The sequence below is a fragment of the Coregonus lavaretus genome (genome assembly GCF_964263955.1).
Source record: "Coregonus lavaretus genome assembly, contig: HAP1_SCAFFOLD_3980, whole genome shotgun sequence".
NCBI classification, from domain to species: domain Eukaryota; kingdom Metazoa; phylum Chordata; class Actinopteri; order Salmoniformes; family Salmonidae; genus Coregonus; species Coregonus lavaretus.
Window position 1 is genome coordinate 8,720 of NW_028162711.1, and position 11,645 is coordinate 20,364.

The window sequence follows — 11,645 nt, forward strand, 5'->3', positions numbered from 1 at the left end:
TCCCCATCCAAATCTGTCAGTTTAAGCTAGAGATATCTGTTTTCTCAATGCACTGCATCCGCCTATGTTGGCCTTCCGCATCTGCGGTGGAAGGTGGCCAAGCTACAGCGATGTTTGTCAGACCATGAGACATCCTGAAAATCAGTCTTCTCACGGAAATCTATGGGAATGAATTTAAAATTGTTGTCTAACAATGATCAATAACCAATTTGACAGAGCTTGTAGAATTTTTCAAAGAATAATGGGAAAATGTTGCACAATCCAGGTGTGGAAAGCTCTTAGAGACTTACCCAGAAAGACTCACAGCTGTAATCGCTGCCAAAGCTGCTTCTACAAAGTATTGACTCAGGGGTGTGAATACTTATGTAAATTAGATATTTTGTACATAATTCCCTGTACATAATTCAGAACAACACTGTACTTCAAAACAACACTGTACATAACTCAAGAAGATCTAAATGCATATTTCAATTAAATTGACTGAGATCAAATGATTGGCATGCAGATGCTGCATGGACATTTCACGGGTAAAACTTGAAGAATTATCATTCACAGTTGACAGTGAGAAATGTGAAGGGAGGGTGCCCACAAAAATGTCTGAATAAAGTAGAGGTAAAGGAACACATGCGCAGAACATGATACAGATTTTGGACTCTGGGGAAGAGGCTCCCATGGGGGTGGGACGGGGGCAGAACGGGGTGGTTACCTTCGGAAATGCAGCCTCGGCCCCATCTAAAATACTAACTCAACTGAAGACAAAACTCTATGAAAATGTATGAAGCAAACAAATGTATTTTCATAACATTGAAATGCAGGGCTGACAACTTTTGAAGAAAGTTTGGAGTGGGATTTGCTATGTGAATTTCATTGCCCCCTGGCACAACCCCTAAATGGAAAATTGTACTGTTTTAAAGCTAATTTCCTGCAATTCTACGTATTTTGACATGGCTTAGGCCTATGACAAGGGTGGAAAATTAAAAAATGTAAACCACAGGTCAGGTATATTCAGGATACTTTGAACATTAAATGAACACATTTTTTTTTAGGTGGTTTGACACTTTATTCAGACAGTAATGAGGTGGGGAGACAGGCAAATGCTAGAAAGAGTGGGAAGGTTGGAAGCAGGGATTGATCCCTGTTCTCAGGTGGAAAGTTGTATGTGCAGGGGTGTGTTACCACTACACCAAGGCTCTGCACAGGAAATAATCATATTAATGGTTGATGGCAGTGGGTAACCAAATCATAGATTGCAGTCTCCTTGTCCATAGACTGCTTTCAAGGTAAGGACACAAACATTTAGTATTTTGGGTGAACTCTCTCTTTAAAATAGATCTTGAAGAAAATCCTGCTTGCTCTCCAGGAGGGTTGGCCATCCCTGATCTATGTTTCCCAAGTGCTGGGTGTTTGAAAACGTTCTTGTTATAACAATAATTTCTCTAAATCACCCAACCTTCAAGAAAAATCGAATGAATATCAATATTCAGGTGGTTTATGCCTATTAGTTGAAGATCCTTGCCATCAACTTACTCTACATAGACAAAATAGGATGTGTTTATGAGTTGTGAGTCCCCCTACCATCTCTGCCTAGCATGTGCACAATACTAAAATGTCCAAAATTACATTTGATTCCTGGAGCATTTAATATCCTATGCTTATTTGTATGACTTATTCAAAACTGTCCATGAATGGCTGCAATAATACATAGCTTCATAGTAGGCATATCAGATTACACTGGCAAAGTTGGGAAGAAGTGGAATAATAAAGTAAATAGATAAAATCTCCTGAAAACAAGATTACGTAAATCTGCCCCTACACCCTAACCTTTAGTTTCATTAGTAAATATTTTCTTAACTCTATTTCTTGAACTGCATTGATAGTTAAGGGCTTGTAATTCATATTCATTGTCCCTCTAGAATCAAAATGTACACTTTTCGGTTCACAATCTGTTTGAGAAAATGATTTACATAGTTACAAATCAGGTCACCTTACCAAACTACCCTGCTAAAACATACTGTAGGTCTGTCTGTCTGCTGCCTTTTAGTTGTCACAGCCTAAATGCCAATCAGCAAACGAGAGGACTAATGCAAGTGTGGATTAAATCGACTTTGGTACATGCTGTCAAAAGGCTGCATTCTGCAATAGGGACGGGAGTAACAGCAACCTAATTTTGTTGACAACATTGTACATAAAATAGCACTACCGTGCTACTCTTTCTACAGTTTTATAAACTCAGCGGAGAACGTTCTCTCTCCCCATTCAGTTCCATCTGAATCTTGAGGGGCGTTTCTTTAAAACATGCATCCAATCCCCGTGAACCCTTACATAGGTAAACAAATCATATGCTTCAATGTTCCGCGGTTCACAGAAGTGTGGCAAGACAGGGCAATGATAGAGGTTCTGCTCGTGATGTTAAATTGCTGATGCAGATGCTCCGATTTCAAAACCATTTGGGAGCACAGTTGAAAAGTTAACGCGCTGGAAAAATAAAAGCAGCACTTTTCAATGCGTGAGATATAAGAGGTGTGGCGTGAGAAGAGGGTCTAATGCGTGTGTCTCGGCCAATACGTGAGAGTTGGCAGCGCTGATTTAAACGTTTGTGTGCATCAGTATCAATCAGGAATACAATATTAACAAACGGACAAATTATATAATCTTATGTGTTTGACTGGTTACAATACCCTGCGATATGTCAACCTCAGACAAGTTTCAGTAGACTAATTTGAAAGGCTAATTTGCCCTGCACTCGTTAATGTCTGTTTGGTCTCTACAGGTGGGCTATCGTTTGAAGTCAAGTCACTTTGTTTCCACGCCATTTATTCTTGATTTGCTCACATATGGAACCTCTCTCCTGTCTCTAGTGTTCCCTAAAGCAACCCAATACCAGCATGTATCTTATTAGGCATTTGGCATATCCGTGATTTTAATTCATCTCAATTATATATTTTTTGCCTGTCTAATTGTTGTGAAGTTTTTGTCTACTATTTGAGTGTCTGTTTTCTATCTTTTTTTTGTCATTTCAATCTGGAAGTTCAGAATTTGTCTGATGTCCTGCTATCACGTGCAATATTCAACAGTATTATGAGACAGTATTAGTTATTGGGTGAATGAGTATAGTTGAATTAATAGGCTACTGACACAAATGAGTCTATGCACATCTAAGTAAGTGTATTCGCCCTCACCAAAGATTTTCTACTATATTGACATGATAGTCGAGTGACCGCTCTAACAATGGAAATACATGTCCTCAAAGATGGCAGGAGGGAGGAGGTGAGATCAGGTGGGACCATTCTAGCCAATGAGTGGGTAGATATACGTGAACAACAGTCACAACTCCAATATAAAGTAGTTTATTTTCTCCAAAGTTGCTGAATAGCCACGTGCGTCCACTTATATCAGTGTTTTTATAACAACTGGCTCCATACAATAATTCCTCACTTCATGGTCTTATTTGTGGACGGATTTTGGGCGGAGTAAACCCTCTCGCTACGCCTCTTCCTCCCTGCCCTTACACAGCCAGACTAATCAACACCAGTCGATTTAAGATTAGCATCGATTTTCTATCGGTGTGTGGCCTTGGCATACCTCAGAAACACAGCCTAAATAGAGCAGTAGATTCTACCAAACTTGATGCAGTTGGAAATCTGACACAAAGCCATTGGGTGCAGATAAGGTATGTGGCACTTTTTAAAATAAAATGTTCCATCTAGTTTACAGTTTGCTGTCAATGTGGACCCCCAATAACTCCTAAGACTCAATTAAATCCAACCACACTGTTTACTTGGTTGAGAAAAAAAAGCCCCCAAACTCATGGGCTGCATCTCACATGGCACCTTATTCCCTACATAGTGCACTACTTTTGACCAGAGCCTTATGGGTCCTGGCCAAAAGTAGTGCACTTTATATGGAATAGAGTGCCATTTGAGACACATCCATACACTCAACAGGGACTGGTTGGGAAGGGAACAACAACAACAGACATTCAGTCCCAAGGTACCTCTGTGACCTTTTCTCAAGAGGGAACATCTTTGCCGAGAGCCCCAGGAGGATCCTATTTTGGAGGACTCCCGTGGCTTGCCCATCTCTCTGACAGACACATCGTTCTCCTCTGGATCCATCAATAACCCCCCACGGCTCACTGATTCACTCTACTCAAAGCAGGGCCAGGCAGTGCACTCTATCTCCTCTCACTCAACAGGCATGGCTACTGGAGGTGGATTGGAAGGTACAAACATTTAAAAAACAGCACACCAGCAAAGACAGACGACCATTCTTGACTTCATTCAAGGTCATTTGTCACCACTAGTGTGCTCTTTTTCATGTTATGTATATCTATACTGAACAAAAATATAAACGCAACATCTAAAGTGTTGGTCCCATGTTTCATGAGCTGAGTTCCGGACGACTGTGTGATCACGCTCTCCGTAGGGGATGTGAGTAAGACCTTTAAACAGGTCAACATTCACAAGGCCGCAGGGCCAGACGGATTACCAGGACGTGTACTCCGAGCATGCGCTGACCAACTGGCAAGTGTCTTCATTGACACATTTTCAACCTGTCCCTGACTGAGTCTGTAATACCAACATGTTTCAAGCAGACCACCATAGTCCCTGTGCCCAAGAACACTAAGGTAACCTGCCTAAATGACTACAGACACGTAGCACTCACATCTGTAGCCATGAAGTGCTTTGAAAGGCTGGTTATGGCTCACATCAACACCATTATCCCAGAAACCCTAGACCCACTCCAATTTGCACACCGCCCCAACAGATCCGCAGATGATGCAATCTCTACTGCACTCCACACTGCCCTTTCGCACCGTGAGAATGCTATTCATTGACTACAGCTCAGCGTTCAAAACCATTATGCCCTTAAAGCTCATCACTAAGCTAAGGACCCTGGGACTAAACACCTCCCTCTGCAACTGGATCCTGGACTTCCTGACGGGCTGCCTCCAGGTGGTAAGGGTAGGTAACAACACATCTGCTTCGCTGATCCTAAACATGGGGGCCCCTCAGGGGTTCATGCTCAGTCCCCTCCTGTACTCCCTGTTCATCCATGACTGCATGGCCAGGCACGACTCCAACAACATCACGACACAACAGTGGTAGGGCTGATCGCCGACAACGATGAGACAGCCTATGGAGAGGAGGTCAGAGACCTGGCCGTGTGGTGCCAGGATAACAACCTCTCCCTCAACGTGATCAAGATAAAGGATATGATTGTGGATTACAGGAAAAGAAGGACGAGCACGCCCCCATTCTCATCGACGGGGCTGTAGTGGAGCAGGTTGAGCGCTTCAACTTCCTTGGTGTCCACATCACCAACAAACTATCATGGTCCAAAGACAGCCGTGAAGAGGGTACGACAAAGCCTATTAACCCTCAGGAGACTGAAAAGATTTGGCATGGGTCCTCAGATCCTCAAAAAGTTCTACAGCTGCACCATCGAGAGCATCCTGACTGGTTACATCACTGCCTGGTATGGCAACTGCTCGGCCTCCGACCGCAAGGCACTACAGAGGGTAGTGCGTACGGCCCAGTACATCACTGGGGCCAAGCTTTCTGCCATCCAGGACCTCTATACCAGGCGGTGTCAGAGGAAGGCCCTAAAAATGGTCAAAGACTCCAGCCACCCTAGTCAGACTGTTCTCTCTGCTACTGCACAACAAGTGGTACCGGAGCGCCAAGTCTAGGTCCAAAAGGCTTCTTAACAGCTTCTACCCCCAAGCCATAAGACTCCTGAACAGCTAATTAAATGGCTACCCCACCCCACTTTTACGCTGCTGCTACTCTCTGTTTATTATCTATGCATAGTCACTTTAACTATACCTACATGTACATATTACCTCAATTACCGTGACTAACCGGTGCCCCCGCACATTGACTCTGTACCGGTACCCCCTGTATATAGCCTCGCTACTGTTATTTTTACTGTTATTTTACTGCTTTTATTTTTCCTTATCTATTGTTTACTTAACACTTATTTTTCTTAAAACTGCATTGTTGGTTAATGGCTTGTAAGTAAGCATTTCACTGTATGGTCTACACCTGTTGTATTCGGCGCATGTGACAAATACAATTTGATTTTAAATAAAAGATCCCAGAAATTGTTCATACGCACAAAAAGTCCAACCGGCCTCACAACCGCAGACCACGTGTATGGCGTCGTATGGGTGAGCGGTTTGCTCGTCAACTGTCAATGTTGTGAACAGAGTGCCCCATGGTGGCGGTGGGGTTATGGTATAAGCAGGCATAAGCTACAGACAACGGACACAATTGCATTTTATCGATCGCAATTTGAATGCACAGAGACACCGTGAAGAGATCCTGAGGCCCATTGTCGTGCCATTCATCCGCCGCCATCACCTCATGTGAAATCCATAGATTAGGGCCTCATTTATTTATTTCAATGAACTGATTTCCTTATATGAACGGTAACTCAGTAAAATCATAGAAATTGTTGCATGTTGCATTTATATTTTTGTTCAGTATAGATGTCATTTAATTACCAGCTCTGACGAAGGCCTAGAGGCTGATACGTAAAGCTTAATAAAGAGCAGTGATACTTGCAATTGCAGTGTGCGGGTTTCTTCTTTTTTCTCTCAAATTACCAGCTATATAAAAATCACCTTTTCTTTCATTAAAGTCAGTTATCTACTGAAGTTAACATTGTAATAGTTTAAATATTTAGATACCTGGACAATACATAAAGACAATCTTCTAATACCAATTCCCATATTTATTCAAAATATTTATTTTAGTTACAAAACCTGAGCATTGAAAACATTAACTTAAAAAACACACAGTATAATATAATTTGCATTAAATCTAACAAGTAGCTTAGTGGATAGACCAGGGTTTCCCAAACTCGGTCCTCGGGACCCCAATGGTTGCACGTTTGAGTTTTTGCCCTAGCACTACACAGCTGATTGAAATAATCAACTAATCATCAAGCTTTGATCATTTGAATCAGCTGTGTAGTGTTAGGGAAAAAACCAAAACCCCTTGGTGCCTCGCTGACAATTTGGGAAACGCTGGGAGACAGTCTTCAAATATCTATTCTTAACACAATAGTCTGCATTGGTCAGGACATTAAAATAGCTTACCTCAATTACAGTAGATACACCATTAGATATAGGCATACACTATATCTTTCAAATGAGTTCCCCTTATCCATATTCAAATGTGTAGAAAAACACTGGATAATGTTACCTTCTGAATCAGAAAACCCTTTAAAACAAATATTTATTTACACTCTAAAATGGATTAAAACAATATATTAAAATCCCAGAGATATGTCAATCATATGTGCTTATTGTCCAGTGCTTGCATTAGATAACTTAATGGATTGGCTTTAACCATCACACTAAGTAGTCATTGTCATTCCGCAAAAACCCTACTTTGATAGACTCTGTTACCCATGATTCTCTAACGATCTTAAACTTTTTGGTAAAGAGTCGTCTGAGGGTTCTTAAAGCCAACACTCTTGTTTCCTCCACCACTATGACATGAGAGACCCCTTCCTCGAGCTTCTGCACTACTGTCCCTCCATGGAAGCGGAATTCCAGAGCCCGCGTGTCCAGACAGGTGGCTGGTACGATGCTTTTAGGGTCTCCTATGTCTGCGTACCTGTCCAGGTAGACCCTGAAAGGTCTGAACATGCTAGTGGGGAGGTCGTCCCAGCCGTAGCGTTCCTCCACCTTAGCGATGCACTGTGCCGTCGATGTGTCCGCGCTGCCAATCCGCCCAAAGACTTCCCTCAGCTGCTGCTCGTCCGTGTCCACGAAGTAGCTGTCTCCGTAGCAGTCATATTCCTTGGCAAAGTGCTCCTTGGTGGAGGGCGACATGTGTATCATGTGACGTGGTTGCCATGGCACCACCTGCTTTCTGTCGAAGCACTCCAGCAGCCATGCAGCCCACACCACGTCGTGCTGGTCTGAAGAGATCAGGTTCTTCACACGCATGTTCTCCACAGCAGCGATCACACAGTAGGTATCCGGTCCCGGGTTCTGGACCACGATACCGCCTAATCGGGCCACTGCTTTCTCCAGCTCCGCTTTGGGGTGCGCCTTGCTGCCGTTCATAACGCAAAACTCCACGTCCTCAAACATATCTGTCTCCTTGGTGACGCCAGATAGGTCCTGAGACTTGAAGTGGTCGATGACGCCGACAGCCTTCTTGGGCTTGGCCACTGCTGGTGCCTTGCGCTTCTTCTTTTCGGGCTCGTCATTGTCATTGATGCGGAGGTGGCGCGAGAACAACTTCCCGGACGCCTTGTTGCGAAACTGATCGAGCTCAGCTAGGGTCATGCACTGGTGCCACTCTTTGTCCTCCCGGATCTTCTCAATCCTGGGGAAGCGTAGCGTGCAGTTGGTTTTGTACATGTCACTACTGACTATTTCTGCTGCCTTCACCTGGATGATGACCGAGTTGCACGGGTCAATGTAGACTTCTGGTCTCTCCGTCCCACACAGGATAGAGGCCGGAGGGTCGTTCCTCCGGTAGACTTTCCAGTACTTGGCCAGCTTCAGCCCCAAGTCGTACAGCTCCTTCATGGTGTAGCCGGAGCCGATGCGACAGAGCGTGTGGAAGACAGAGGGTTTCTCTCCAGGCTTCGGAGCTTCGGCCACCGCGACAAGGAAATGAGACATCATGCCACCTCGCCTTCCTTTTCCCCAGTAGCCTCCGACAATCAACAGGTCGAGCTCATCCATCAAGCCATCAACGTACTCCGGCTTTATCTTGAGCCAGCCCTCACCTCGCTTATCGGGCTTGTAGATGGATGAGGGATCTTTCACCATGATGCCCTCCTCCCTGTTGTCGATGGCTTCGTTGAGGGCGTTCACCACCTCTTGCATGGTTTTGGCCTCCGTTTTCGGCACCACGTGTATCCTCCCTTTAACAGGAGTGAAGACAGTCTGAAGGTTGTCGTGGCGCTCCTTCAACGTCTCGTTGCCAAACTTGTGGCCGTTGACAAGAAGTACGTCGAATACGCAAAAGCACGTCTGCAGCTCGGAATCGTCCACTAGCCTCTTGATGTCAAACTTGCTTCCTTTTTGCATGAAGGTGTCGGCGGTGGGGTTGTACGCCATCATCTCCCCATCCAGGATGCAGTTGACTACGTGGGGCTTGAAGAAATTGTGGATGAAAGGCGTCAGGGAGCCCTCTAGCGGTGATGCACCAAACTGCTGGGTGTACTCGAAGGAGTTCCGTGTGAAGTATTTGTAGACATCGCCATCCTTGTGCAGTTGGATGCGCTCTCCATCCAGCTTGGTCTCTATGAAGAAGGTGCTGTTGCCCATCTGCTTCTCCACCTGGCGCATGTTGGCCACGGCAGCCAGCATAGGTTTGAAGGCAGAGAACAGGCCAATGGACACTTCGCTGAGGGACACAGAGGGGTCGTGGAGCTGCCGGCACACCTTGTTTAGGTCTGTGGTGACATTGTAGAGCTCGGCCGCGTCTGAGTGGAAAACCTGGAGCACTGTCTCTTTGCTGACTCCCAGCTTCATGTCCTTCAGGATCATGCGGATAAGCCACTTCTGCTCCAGGGCTGTGCTCTGGGTGATAAGGTGAAGCAGGCTCTTCTTCACCAGGTCCTTCTGCTTACCAGCGTTGTTGATAGCCACCGAGTCCAGAAAGTCATTGACTTCTCTGATGGTGAGGTTGCCCTGGCTTGTGCAGCGTTTCTTCAACACAAAGTAGGCCATGAGGGCGAAGTCTCCCGCCTCCCCCTGAGATGTGGTGGGGGTACGGTAATTCAACAGTTTGTTGGCCTCTGGTCCGTTCTTGGGGAGACCCAAGACGTCTATGTAGAGCTTGGCTAACATGCTCTCTTTAATGCCATAGGCCATACGCTCCCTTTCGAACGAGGGGACTATGAGACGCATGGCCGAGTAGAAAGAGTCTGTGGTGGCAGGGTTGTCTTTGTGGAGGGCCGCATGGAACTTCCTCCATGAGTCTATGAAGTCACGGAGAAACTTTGATTTGTCTGGTCGGAGTTTGGTCTTCTGGATTTTTTCAAGCGTGGTGCACAGGTGAATAAATGGAACTTGAGCAGCGACAGAGCTCTGTGGAGCAGCAGCTTCACTTTTTGAGGTTCCCTCCATTGTGAAACCTAAAAAAATTAAAATACATGAATGACCCAGAGATTCTAAGGGATGCTCTTAGTTTTCATCCAGCTGTTTATGTAATTGTTTTATTGATAGAAAAATATGATCCTGTACTTTAGTAGTGTTCTACAGTGTAGGCCTACTTCATTTGCAACGTATAGTGCTGGAGCCTGTCCATTATATGCAGCACAGTACATACAGTATAACAACGTTTCCCAAATTACTCACAGTTTCGTAGCTAATGCTAATGACTACTCAATAAACAAAACATAACTGAAGGTGTATGACCTAATCCATCACACCAGCCACATGTTAAGAAACTAGTTAGCTAGAATGTACACTATAAAATGCATAGCTTAAATACATATTGAAAACAACATCTCAATTTAGCTAGCTAGTTATCTTTCTTACCTCAAAGCAACCAGCCAACTCGTCAGTGTCTTGCAACTCTTTGGGGATCCCTCCTCTACAACATGCTGTGACATGCCCGGGTTATGACTGCATCATACATTTCCTGACGAAACTGAAACATGCCAGACTGTAGTTGAGCACTTGAATGCTAAGCACAGCTAGCTAACATTGTTGTGCCAGAGGTTGTGCAATGGTGCATGGGTTTGCAGTTGGGGCCACTTCGGTTGGGCTATGCTAGCTAGCATGCAATCTATAGGCACAGCTGTTAGATACTAACGTTAGATAAATTAATGTTATCATGTTGTGTGATACGATTACAAATTCAACAAATAATGTATCAAATTACCTGATTACTTCTTCTCGGTCTCAAAACACAAACAATGCCGTTTTCGGTTATTATTTACTAACCGTTATTAACGTTTCTAAAAAAAAAAAGAACACTTCCTTGCTCACAAAGCGGAAACCGTCCGCCACGTAAAACATTCCGTCAGAAACAAAACAAGGGACATAATAGACCTTCTTCTTCTTCTTCTTCTTCTTCTTCTTCTTCTTCTTATTCTTATTCTTCGGTGGGTTTCTGGCGGACTACATCCAAAAGTTGTATTGCCGCCACCAACTGGACGATTTGAAACCAAATAATTAATAAATAAAAATAAATCCATACTTAATAGTGATTCTAACAATCCACCCTAATAAAAATGTTACATTGCCAAAACAAACAAAACTCCCACTTCTTCCTTCTTTTAGTTCTCCATATCTCCCTTCTCAGGCTCTAGGACCTGAGAAGGTGGTACGGCTTTTGCTAATATTCCATGTAACACCTTTGCTGTGAAATCTTTCAGCCCCAGGAACCACTCCGCCGCAATCACAATGATTGCAATCTTCCTAGATCTTTTCTCCACCTTGGCAGTGCCACCATTGCGATAAAGGCCACAAAGTCCACCTTTTTAACCTTTAAAATGTCAGGATCCTCTTGGTGTAAGACAACCCCTGCAGCCTGCAGTGAAGGCCTATCCACTACCATGGACTCTTCTGGTCAAACATTCAAACCCTCAACCCTTTTCACAGCTTCTGCATATGAAATGCTCTGTACAACCCTGAGTTTGGCCACCTCATTCTCTTTTAC

At 44.3% G+C, this 11,645-nt stretch overlaps 1 protein-coding gene across 1 annotated transcript; it reads right to left on the reverse strand.

The window, feature by feature from the left end:
- Nucleotides 1-6,728: 6,728 nt before the first annotated feature.
- LOC311118985 (DNA ligase 4-like) lies at nt 6,729-10,958 on the reverse strand. Its single transcript, XM_084193737.1, has 3 exons — nt 10,866-10,958; nt 10,520-10,631; nt 6,729-10,113 (listed from the first exon to the last, which is right to left on the reverse strand). Exon 3 carries the CDS (start codon nt 10,103-10,105, stop codon nt 7,361-7,363), a length of 2,745 nt encoding a protein of 914 aa, XP_084049863.1. The 5' UTR covers nt 10,106-10,113; nt 10,520-10,631; nt 10,866-10,958; the 3' UTR covers nt 6,729-7,360.
- Between the last annotated feature and the right edge of the window lie 687 nt (nt 10,959-11,645).